Raw genomic sequence first — 12,903 nt, 5'->3', positions numbered from 1 at the left:
AGTAGACCCAACCTGAGCTAGAAGGGATCTTAGAAACACATAATCCAACCCGTCAATTCAAAGGAGAGGTGAGCAGAAGTCAAGGTCAAATCCAAGACCAAAACGTTTCTGTGCCTCATCCACTGCTCCATGGAAAGGTAGTGATGGGGGTAGTGGGGGAAGGAACAGTAATAACAGCCAACAGTAACTGAACTCTTACCATGTGGCAAGAAATGTTCCACGTGCTGTAAGATCTTAATTCATTTATTCTCCTGTAATTCTAAGAGATGGGGTCTACTTATCTCCATTTTACTGCTGAGAAAACTAAAGAACAGGCAAGTTTAGCAATTTGCTCAAGTCTACCCAGTAAATGGCAGAGTGGATATTTGAACCCAGGCCATCTGGTACCAGTCTATTAGCTAAAACCAAATCCATATTATCTCATATATAATGAAATGGTGTGTGCTATTGTTAATGACATTAAAAACTTTTTTTATCCCCATTGTATAATTAAAAAACTAACACTTCAATTTATATTCTGCCTCTCTGTCCTGAATGTGTCTAGCAAGCAGAATTTTAATACCTACTATTTCTGCCAAAACTCGGTAAACAGGCTCTCTGTTCTCTTTCTTGGAGGAACAAAGGGAACGGTTTTAAGCCAAACTTGGACAAAACCAACAGCACTTTGCCTACAGCAGTTTCTCAACCTTGTGCCCACAGCCTCAGTTCATGTCAGAAAATCTTTCAGTAAAGTAGTGGAAGATCCAGATGTGGGAAAGAAATATAAACAAGGCACTGCCTTCCCTTCACCTGCAGACAAACAGAGAAGAAGCAAGACTGATGGGATTTCACACCAAGAGGATGCTCGTGGGTGGGAGTTTAAACTTCTTGGAGAAAAATTTGGCAGAAATTATCCAAAACTTGAGATTAGTACCTAATGCTGGACCCAGCAATTCCACTTTTAAGAATCCATCCTTAGAAATGCATCCAAAGATTTGTCTCTGTCACTCATAAAATTGTTTATAGTAGAGAAAAACTGGGAAGATTCTGAATGTCCATTAGAAGATCAACTGCATAAATTATTGATTTACTATAAATTATTCCATATCTATTTGATGGACTATCACATAGCCACTGATGATGACATAATGTAGCCACTGAAAATGGGGTTATCTGGGGGAAAAAAAAGCATATTACAAAGTATTTAATATACTATGTCCCATTTAAAAAAAAAACAGTGTTTGTACAGGAAAAAGCCTAGCAAGATGTTAGATTATTGATAATTTGCTTCCCTTTGCGTTTTTCTATATTTTGCATTTTTTAAAATGTATAACGCTATGATCAGTTTTAAAATAGTAATTATAAATACTGGGTGGGAAGAGTGGTAAGAAATGAAGACATGATTGCTGCTTTTACGGCTTGCTAAAGAAAGTGTTCACCTTGTCTGAAAATGCAAGTGTTTGGAATGGCAGTAGTCCAAATTTGAGTCCTTGCACAGGTGAAAGACTCGAATCTCTACCCACTCATGACAGGCTAGCAATTATTTTCTATAGCTTTATACACCTTACCAGAGGACGTCTGTCCTGGAGAAGTAGTTTTATACTACTTAAATTTTAAGATATATTCTGCAGATGTTTGATTCAAATCTTTTTCAGAATAATAAAAACTATAATAAACAAAACACACCCAAATAAGCTAGTACTAACACCAAGATATGGTTGATGTGTGTTGCTGGTTTAACTAGGTTTTGTATAGCCCACAAACTGAATGTTGGCCTGAGACAGTGAAGCCATTTAAAAAACTTGCCATTTGTAATTACTATCTTTGCAAATCAAGATTTTCTCATTAACATACAAGTAAAATAAAGAGTAACTGAATATTAAGGTTTTTAAAGACTGTTCCTGCTACCCCTGACTCCTAAGGCCTGTTTTCATCTAAAAAACCTCGTTGCCCTCTTGGACTGAATAAAAAGTAAAAGTCATAAATATGAACTTATTAACAGAGTTAATAACAAGAGTTTTTCAACCTTGGAACTGATGTTTGGACCAGATTATTGTGCGTGATATGCTCCATCCTATACACCGTCCAGCAGCATCCTGGCTTCTGCCCAAGAAAGACCAGCAGCATTCCTACAGCTGTGACAATAAAAAATGTCTCCAGACATTGACAAATGTCCCCATAGAGACAAAATAGCCCCATTAACTAATGAAGAACCACTATTTAATACTAATGAAATGCTACATTTATGTATTTTTATGTTGGGGTTTACCTAATCATTTAGTTGATTAAAAGTTTTTCTGCTTAAAAATAAATTGTTTTCAAGTGTAAAGGCTTCTACTGTTAGATCCTGAATTCAAACCTCGGCTCTAGCTCACTAGCTGTTTACCTTCATCTAACCCTTCTGATTTAGCAGCTACCTCATCTGAAAAAGGGGACTAACACATGCACTGGATTAAATGAGAAAACTTATGTGGAGGAATGATTAGGAGAAGCTCAATGAATCTCATCTATTACGTTGTGAAGGCCTCAGTGGTTCAGGCTTGGAAGCTCTAACCTGATTTCTGGAGGTTCTTTCTGTAGCCGCTAAGATTCAGCTGGGTGATGGTCTCTGACACATGCGCAACTGCCACCTGTACATGCTTTTCAGTGAAATCAAAACACCAGGAGAGGTTCAGCTCATCCAGTCTGCACAAAAGAGGGGTAATAAAGAAAATATGAAACCATGAAACCAATTAAAACTCATGGGAATGAGTTTGCCTCAAACCGCAAACAAAGAAAATGCAAAGCCATTGATTCCTTATCATTTCATGCATAGAACACCTGCTTCTCTAACAGCAGCTACCTCTAGTCACCTAAGCATACCCTGTTTGTCCCTGAAAGTTGCCAGGGGATCAGAAGGGCCTTGGTGAATGCTGCCTCCTCCTGGAAACGGACAGAAGCACTCTCTTCCTGATGGCTCAAACCTTATTCCAGTAATGCAGGTAGAAATGTTAGTCTTTTATGTTTGCCTTCTCAAACTACCAACCACCCAACACAGACTGAACAATCACTCAGGATGTTTTACACAATTGAAGGATTGCACAAAAGAGATGCTGACATTGCAAAAAGCCACTTCATCTTACTGTGCCTCTGCTAACTGAGCAAAAACGAGGGTTTCAGAGACAAAATACAACCATTAATCCCCACTCCCCACTTCTGGCACTGCTGACTAAATATAGGGCTATGCATTTGATCTCACTGATAACATTCACATCCGGAGGCAATCTATTTTAAATGGACCATTAAGACACAGAGGTACCATGGAGACCAAGGGATATTTTTTAAAAACACACATATGCATAGTACTGTGTATTCCAAAAAGCATGTATTCCCCTCACTTAGCAACATCTGTAACTCTGTACCCTTTATGTGCTGACATTATTATGAAAGCTATTGTTAATAGAATTGTCCAAATTTATGGTCTATATTTATAAAACACAAAATTTGATCAAAAATTGTAAGTTAGGCCTACAGATACCATAGGGGAAAAAATCTGAATGTATAGTTAACTGTGAGTTGATTTCTTACAACCGTACTGCTGACAGACACTACTATACTTCCCTTACTTTAACAGTTCCAAATAAACAAAAGAGAGATAAAAAAGTATCGCTTGCAAACTCAATTGACTTGGCTCCTGAGTTTGGACAGAAAGTTTAGAGGACAAAAGATGCTGCATTCACCAAAGCAAGAGCCTGGAAAGTTACAAGAAGCTCAAAAAGTTCATCCAATTTTATACAGATGTGAGGGATAATTTTACATTTGATATAAGAGTCTATAATCAAGTCTCACATCTTTCATACCTGGAACAGCTGCTTAGCAAAGTCTTCAGGGCAAATTCAGAGAATCCAGAACACCCAGAAAGGTTAAGCCGCACTAAATTTGAGTTTTGTGCGAGATTACTGGAAAAAGAGAAAAACGCCAGAAGAAAAAGACCAATAAGACACTATTCATCAACAACATGTAGATGAAAGCAGGCAAGTGTAGTTAAGTTCATAGGTCTTTGAGTCAGTGAGTTTAAAATGTATATCACTATCTCTCAGACATCAAACAGGATAATTTGCCTCAGTTTACTCATCTGTGAAATGGCATTATCAAACCTTCTTGGTAGGGTTATCAAGAAGATTAAATGATATAATGTGATAAAAGACTTACTATGAAGCAAATACACAAGAATATCAATCAATGTGCTTTTTGAATTAAAAAGACAATGGAATATATCCATTTCACCCATAATTAGAATTAGCTTGCAAACTTCTGCTTGTAAAATCACCAGGTTCTTTTGATTATACATCTCTCAAATTTGCCATCTTCTCTACTACATCCCCAAATGCCCTGTGTTAGTAAAACTTAGTGATTAAGAGTAAGAATTCTGGAAATACTATATCACTAGTTCACATCTTGGTTCAGCCACCTATTAACAGTGTGACCTTGGAAAAGACTTATTCAGTCTCCCTATGTCTCAGTTTCCACAGCTATAAAAAGGAAACAAGTAAGATCATACTTCACGGGGTTGCTGTCAGAATTAAATGAAAATTCATTTACAAAATTCACTATCTGGCACATAATATATGCCCCAAAACATTAGCTGCTATTATTGCTATCTGTTTTATATCAGACTTCATCATTTCTCACTTGAATGAACACAGCAGTATCATTAACTACTCTAGCTTCTTCTATCCTCGATGGACCCTCCATGGTGCCTGGCAAGTTAATTTCCTAAATTTCAACTCTTGACATGTTCCTTCCACTCTCAGAACAACTCTCTCCACCATGCTTCCTTTTTTTTTTTTCAGATGGACTTTTGTTCTTGTCACCTAGGCTGGAGAGCAATGTCGTGGTCTCAGCTCATGCCAACTTCCGCCTCCCGGGTTCAAGCGATTCTCCTGCCTCAATCTCCTGAGTAGCTGGGATTATAGGCATGCACCACCATACCCAGCTAAGTTTTGTATTTTTAGTAGAGACAGGGTTTCATCATGTTGGCCAGGCTGGTCTCAAACTCCTGACCTCAGGTGATCTGCCCACCTCAGCCTCCCAAAGTGCTGGGGTTACAGGTGTGAGCCACCGCACCTGGCCCATGCTTCCCTCTTGATGGAAGAGTCCATTCTTCTTACAGCAAGGCACAGGGGCCTATTACAATCTGATCCCTGACTCTCCTCACCTCCTGTCATTCCCCTCCCTTAGTCCTGTGCTCCAGTAACTTCCAACCACGTAGAGTTTAGAACCACACAGGAAGCTTTACCTAGACTGGTTGCTTTGTCTTATTACCTGGAGATCTCTTACCTAGATATCTTCAATACTCAAGAGTCACTTCGTCTAAGAAGGCGGCTCCTCGCGTGTTGCCACATATTCACCGAAATATTTAATAAACACACTAGCATGGTAATTATCTGTCTTGCTCATAAATAGTTTACCTTCTTGCAAGAGGAAACAGACATGTCTTGCTCGATGTTTCCTCTTGCAAGAAGGTAAACTATAGCTTAACCAGCATTCACTAACAATGTGGGAAAAGTTTTGGAGCATTCATTTTCTTCCAAATAATACACATGCATTGTTCATCCTTGTATCTCTAGAAACTAGCACAGGGCCTGGCATACAGTTAGCGTTCAAGCTTCTGTTGCTTCAGTGAGTCCTGAAAAGTTTTGCAGAAGCAACAGCCCTGCACTAGAAATTTTCTGTATCCACCTGGATATGGCTAGAAGGGCTAGAAGGGCACCCCAGTTATATATATACAGGGAAAAAAATTCATACACATAAAAACAACTGTCTTTGTGACACTGTGGCTGCCACTCACTTGACAATGGGATCCGAAAGCCGCAGGCCTTCCAGGCTTAGATTCTGCAACTTGGAACACTGAGACAGTATGCCTTGGAGGGTGGACACTTCTATAACCGAGTTCGACAGGTCCATGTGCTGCACACGAAAAGGGCTAAACACGGAGAGAAAAAAGGCGCTCCGTAGGTGGCTCTCACAGGTACATCCAGATCAAATCAGATCCCTTTGTCTCCCCAAATGAGCAGTCAATCACAAACAAGACTCTAAATACATACTTCAAGCATTAACTATAGGGTCATAAAACAAATTGCTACTAGTGTATTCCCATCTTCATTCATTTTAAAATTCAAGAGGATTTTTGCCAAGTACAGATGTTGCTGCTAATATAGTCCCACTTAGAAAATAATGAGTAGGCATCACAACAATGAGCCGGACGTGGGTGACAAGGAGATTAAGACTATAACGGCTCCTGGTTTCTAGCAGGGGTAAATGGGTGAGCAGCAATGGAACAGGGAAGATAGTGGAAGAGCAAGTTTTAAAGGGAGACCAGGCCGGGCGCGGTAGCTCACGCCTGTAATCCCAACACTTTGAGAGGCTGAGTTGGGCAGATCACAAGGTCAGGAGTTCGAGACCACCCTGGCCAGCATGGTGAAACCCAATCTCTACTAAAAATATGAAAAATTATTTGAGCACGGTGATGCGCGCCTGCAGTCCAAGCACTGCAGTCAAGTCAGTGCTTGAGAGGCTGAGGCAGGAGAATTGCTTGAACCCAGCAAGCGGAGGTTGCAGTGAGCCAAGATCGCGCCACTGCACTCTAGCCTCGATGACAGAGCAAGATTCTATCTCAAAAAAAAAAAAGGGGGAGGCCAAATTTAATATTAGTTATGCTAATATTGAAGTACTCCTAAGAAATTCAGGTACAGAAGTTTTTAAGTAATTAGAAATTTGGGAGTTTGAAAGGGAGGGCCAAGCTATAGATGAGGAACTGAGAGTCCTGGGCATAAATGTGGGTGTATAGGACACAGCTTGTCCAAGGACAGCATTTGGATGTGAAAAAGGTGGCAGCCAGGAACCAACCCTGGAGTGAACAAAGGAAATCACATGTGTGAAGGAGACTGAGAAGGAACAGCCGCAGGAGGAACAGGATAAAAAGCAGTGGGAGAGGTGATTCCGACTACAGAAAGAAGGGAAAAAGTATTGGAGTCAAGAGACATGTTTTGTCTTTAGCTCTGCTATCTTCAGCTTGTTTTTCTGTTGAGTACCTAGTTATTCCACTCAAGTATGTGATAGCAGTAACCTTAGTATTGCAAAATTACCAGTAACAGAAAATTCTTTTTCAAAATATTCTACAAAACAAACAAAAAGAGGGCATTTTTTTCAGGTTCCAAATTTCTCCACGACAAAAATCATAAACCCCAAGCTACAAATATGAATAGACTCCTCACTTTTTTTATTGCTAAGAAATGGGCGGTGGGGAAGTAACTGGGCACCCTTGCATCTGCCGGTGAGTACTTTACTTGTGCCTGCCTTGCGGGACTCACAGTCCTCATCAGCTGAGGACTTGAGAAGATAAATGTGCTTATTTCACCCTGGGAAGAGACTAACAGTAACCCCGAGTGAAATGGGAACAGTGTCATTGAAATCTATGCTAGCTTTCAGCACAAAGGCCCCATAGCAAAGTACGGAATTAACATCTCACACTGCACAGATAACCTACCATAGGCTACAAGGCTGAAGAAAGAGAAAGAGAAAGAGAAAGGCAAAGAAAGACAAAGAAAGAGAAAGAAAGCTTTGATCTGTTTCTACCTCGAAATTCAGAAATAGTCTTTTCCAGGGATTCTTCATCTTTACCTGAAATGTTCAGCCAATGGTTGGTCCATAAATGATCGTGGGCAGCGGAAGGCAATCACCCCTTGAGACAGCAACCGACCAGTCACATCCGGGTGCAGATTTTTACCTGTGAGGTCTAAGGTCTGCCACAGAGACTCATCAGACCTAGAAAAGAGGAGATGCTTAATTTGGCCAGTCAGGTCACACTAAATGCTGGAAGCCCTCAACAATATTACTAACAAGGAGAACACTGCTGCTAAATCCCCTTGAAGCACATTCTAAATGAACCTTTGTTTTTAAACCGACTATACAATTAGCTATGATTTTTAAGGCATTAGAGAATTTTTCTTGATCTCACCAGGGATAAGCTTCCATCTTTCTCTTTCTATATACTTCCAATTTAGATGGTTCAATGTGAACATTAGCACTGTCGTGATCTAGAACCGGAGAATCATATTCTAGCATTCAAGTTGACAATTTAAAAAATGATTGCTCAAATCAATTAATTATTATATTACTAGGCAAATAGATTCAAAACTTCTTAGAAGATCCTATTTGCCACTTTTGTTAAGCAATTACCATGATTACTATAGCAACATGGAACTATTACTAAAGGAAGGAAAGTTAGCATTTTATTATGAAATAGGCTGTCATAGATATCCAATAGGAATAGTCATAGTTCAGCCGTGCCTTATAATATCTTTAAGCTTAAAACATACACATGTGTATATGTATGTGTATATATGTGTGTGTATGAACTAATGTGAAATAAGGGAAAAACATAACTTAGATTATAGGTGGTGTTTCTAAAACAAAAGGAACGTTCAAAAAATGTACTGAATACCACAATAAGAGGGTTTTAATACCCATAGTTGAATTCAATTTAAAAAAATAAAATGACAAGCACATGAAGGACCATTTTAAATGCTTAAGTGTACTAGAATTTTCTAATAATGCTTGAAATAAGTGGACCACTGGCCAGAGTTATGAAATAATTTCATCATAAAAAAATTGTCAGTATGTGATTTGACGTCTATCAATAAAAAGGTGGATTGTAGGTAAGATATCCTTAAGAGAGTGGCACACTTTTGTACCTTCTTGACCAGACAGAAATCCATTTTGGCCTCCAAGGTATTAACACCAGATCAGCACTGCTCTGGTTGTCTTGAATCTCATGCTTGATGTTTTCTCTTGCAAGAAGGCAAACTATAGCTTAACCAGCATTCAATAACAATCTGGGAAAAGTTTTGGAACAATTCGTTTTCTTTCCAAATAATATACATTTTTTAGGAAGATGAACATCTCACAGAAAAAATGAATTCGGGAGCTACCTAAACCCTAAGCCAAGTATAACTAGATATGGTATGATGGTCATGACTGTGGAGTTAGCCAGACTTTAGATTCCTGCCTTTCCACTTATCTCTCAACCTACTATTTCTGACCCTGCAGTTTCTTCATCTCTGAAGCTGAGATGACACAAACACCATCATTTAAAATCATATAGAGGATTAAACTACAAACACTGCATTGTCACATAGCAAGTGCTTAATAAATGTCAGTTATTACTTTTATGACAACTGAGATGAAGTTTAACAGACTCTAGGGGAGATGTAGATCAAACAATACTAAGCCACAGATATGCAGGATGAACACATCCCAAGATATAGTGTACAACAGGAGGACTAGAGTTGATAATACTGTATTGTAGTCAGAATTTTTGCTAAGAGAGTAAATTTTAGGTGCTTTTGCCATAAAAAAGGGGTAACTATGTGAGATAATGAATATGTTAATGTACTTGATTATAGTAGCCATTTCACATACATATAACAAAATATGCTATATACCTTAAATATATACAATAAAATTTTTAAATGGGATTAACAGACTCTGCAAGAAGAGGACAAATGCATAGTTGGCAGAAAAAGAAAACCAAAGTGGGGTTCCTTGAGCACGGTGAGGGTATGTGAAACTTGCCTGCCACTTGCACCAGCATTCCAGGTGTGCAAACCTCTCTGCGGCTCTTCTAAGCAAACAACCCACACCTGTAAATACCAGCAGACCCTTGATGGCAAGAGCCTCCTGCTATCTCACACAGGGAGTTCTAAGTATGTGGAGGGAGAAGCCAGACGGATGGCCTTTAAACACAAAGCAAAGAATGACCAGGGGGTAGGATAGGGATGAGAAGGCATGAAGATAGTAAAAAGTTCCGGTTGATAAACATAGCCTTTTTCTTGCTCCAGGTCTGTATTACCTTTCCAGCTCACCAAGTCTTTCCACACGCAACTCACCTTCTACACGTCAAAAGTGTTGCCAAAAAAAAAAAAAGCACAACCCCACCAATGGCTACTCTGTGCGGAACATGTCTGTGAGTCAGGCATTACACCGGCATCTTCACATTTCATCCTCATAACCAATGGTTTCCTCCTCATAACCATTATCCCCATTTACATATGGGGTTAATGGGGGAAGACTGAAGCTCAGCATTGTCAAGTAACTCGCTCAGGTCATGCAGAGCGTAAGCAGCAGAGACTGGGTGTGCACTCGGGTCTAACACCAAGCCTGCGTTCCCTCTCCCCGTTGTGCTTACTGCTCAGCTCAACAGCGTGAGGAATCGCTATCTGCATGCACCTCTGTAACTCCCTCCGCACTTAAAGCACACCGCCTGGCCTACAGTCAGCATCCAATAAACACATGCTGCACTGAATACAGGGCAAAGAGGTTTCCAGACATTGGTAAGTTTACCCCTTCCAGGAAATTCCTCTTCCACTGTGAAATGAGGACACTTATCAATAAAAATATAAAGATACCTAGTTTGCTTTGTGCTGCTCTATTTTTCTTGGGTTTTAGTTTCATGAGACCAAAACAAATAAATAACTTTCCTCTCCTCTTCCTCCCCTACGTATGCCAAAGGGGTGAAAAATACTTACGCTAGGCGATACCACCTCTTACAAACACCAGAGACCTTTAGCAGCTCAGGGAGGCACAGACAGGAAAAGATCCCCAAGAGCAGCTCATCCGGAAGGGAGTCCCATGAAACACCTTTGGAGGGAAAACAAGTGTTTGCCATCACCATTCTTTCAACCTACCAAGTCTACTGAGTCTTTCCAATCACATAAAGAATATACAACATTTAGCTTAAATGGAGAATTTAGCACAAATGAAATTATTCATCCTCACAATTATTTTTGTCTGAAAAATTTCTGTTGAACAGAAAAATAATTGTGGTGATAAGTAATTTTATTCGTGCTAAATTCCCCATTCCATCGTCTACGTACCCTGAAGTGACCACCACACTCTCTCAGCAAATGAAAAAGAGAAAACCAACAACACTTTTCCTATTCTTCTTCCCTTCAGCTCTAGCCAGCCAATCGGAGGCTGGGGCATGAACAGTGGCGCAGAGCAAGTCCCACCCTCTCAAATGTCATTCAATGACATTGCCAGTTCATTGACATCAATAAGATATTGTGGTGCTTCTAAGCGCAAAGGAAGGCCTTGTTTCTCTCTGATGTGGACTCAGTGGTGACCTTATTTAAAAGGCAAATAAATCTTCTTCCCTTTCTGATATGGTTTGGCTGTGTCCCCACCCAAATCTCATCTTGAATTGTAGTTCCCATAATCTCCATGTGTTGCGGGAGGGACCCAGTGGGAGGTAATCAAATTATGGGGACGGTTACCTGGTGATAACTGCCCCTGTAATTTGATGCTGTTCTGGTGATAAGTGAGTTCTCACAAGATCTTATGATTTTATAAGGAGCTTCCCCAACCCCTTCACTCTGCACTTCTTGATGCCACCATGTGCAGAAGGACATGTTTGCTTCCCCTTCCACCATGCTTGTAAGTTTCCTGAGGCCTCCTCAACCAGGCTGAACTGTGAGTCAATTAAACTTCTTTCCTTTAGGAATTACCCAGTCTTGGGTATGTCTTTATTAGCAGCATGAGAACAGACTGATACTTTCTTTCAGGTTTACAAAAAGCACAGTTTACCTAAAAGAGCAATACAAAAGGGTGCTGTCATTTCTTAATTCAACAAATATTTACTGAGCTCCTACTATGGTGCCAGGTATCATTTTAGGTGTTGGGAAGGAGTAGTAAATCAGACCCAAAACACTATCTTCGTGGGACTTCATTCCAGTAATGGGGAACAGATAATCACACATCAAAAAATAATTACATTATATGATATAGTAAAATTGCTCTGTGCTGTGCAGAAAAATTAAACATGGCAAGGAAGAGAACAGAGAATTCAGGGCAGATGTGATTAGATTTGAACACGGTGGTCAGAGAAGGCCGTACTGAGATGATGATCGCTAAGCAAAGCCTTCAACAAAGTGAGGGAGTGAGCCCTGTGAGTATCTGGGATGTGTTCTGGATGCAAGGAACAGCATGTGTGTTTGGAGGCATAGCCAGGAGGCCAGTGTAGAGCAGCAGAGTGAGCAAGGCGGGTGGGTAGAAATCAGAGAGCAGCCAGGTCATGCAGGCTTCCTATGTCATGATAAAGGCCTTTGGCTTTGACACTGAATTCAATGAAGTGCCACTAGAAGATTCTGAGCACAGGAATGACAGGCTCTCATGTAAGTTCAAAAAGGATCACTCTGGCTGCTGTGTTTAAAATAGGAGAAAGGTGGATGCAGGAAAAGCAGTTTTCTTTCATAGAAGCAATCTCTAAATATTCAGCAAGTATGAAACTCTTACATATGAACACACAGAATAATCCCACAAGGTCAGGATAATATAACAATTGCCAAGAAGGAAATAAATGCATAATGAAGAAATCCTAAAAAATGGTCAGATGAGTTCCATGACTGCCTTCCTAGGCTTTCCACCTCTGATGGATCTTCTACAACAATTCTGGTGATACTCTCTCCTCCCACTAGCATTTAAAGGTGCCAGTCTTTACTGAGCATATCCTTTGTACCAGGCCCTGTGTAAGGGGTTTGAGGACACGAGGGAGAAAAGCACCGAGGAGTGTGATAAACACCTGCTGCCCTGGGCAGTCTTTCTAAACCATCATGTCTTTCCCTCAGTTAGAATTCTTCAGTGGTACACTCCAGGTATTTAGGCTAAAGTCCACAATGCTTAGTACAAAGTTAAAGGTTTTCAGCCAGGTCCCAACTAGTTTTTCTAGGTTTGTTATCTAGAAACGTGTTCCAGCCATTTGGAGCTACCTGTAATTCTTACAATGAGTCATTCTGTGTCATATCTCAATGCCTCTGCACATGCTTGCTCGCCTCCAACTACTATTCATTTAAAATCAAATGGAAGCCCCAGTTCCTACAGAAAGTC

General features: G+C 40.1%; 1 protein-coding gene across 3 annotated transcripts in view; it reads right to left on the bottom strand.

Moving 5' to 3' along the window:
* The window catches only part of SKP2 (S-phase kinase-associated protein 2, E3 ubiquitin protein ligase), a 31,475-nt gene that overhangs the window by 9,012 nt on the left and 9,560 nt on the right, over positions 1 to 12,903 (bottom strand). For 2 of the 3 annotated variants that reach the window (XM_011944358.1, XM_011944357.1), the window contains 5 exons: positions 10,548 to 10,659; positions 7,642 to 7,785; positions 5,810 to 5,944; positions 3,819 to 3,917; positions 2,534 to 2,664 (listed from right to left, as the gene is read on the bottom strand). In XM_011944358.1, coding sequence (XP_011799748.1) covers positions 2,534 to 2,664; positions 3,819 to 3,917; positions 5,810 to 5,944; positions 7,642 to 7,785; positions 10,548 to 10,659 — 621 coding nt within the window. The remainder of the gene's footprint in view (positions 1 to 2,533; positions 2,665 to 3,818; positions 3,918 to 5,809; positions 5,945 to 7,641; positions 7,786 to 10,547; positions 10,660 to 12,903) is intronic. The other variant, XM_011944359.1, reaches the window with a different exon arrangement.

Source organism: Colobus angolensis, unplaced genomic scaffold, assembly GCF_000951035.1.
Source record: "Colobus angolensis palliatus isolate OR3802 unplaced genomic scaffold, Cang.pa_1.0 Scaffold230, whole genome shotgun sequence".
Taxonomy (NCBI): domain Eukaryota; kingdom Metazoa; phylum Chordata; class Mammalia; order Primates; family Cercopithecidae; genus Colobus; species Colobus angolensis.
This window is presented reverse-complemented; position numbering and strand designations above follow the sequence as displayed.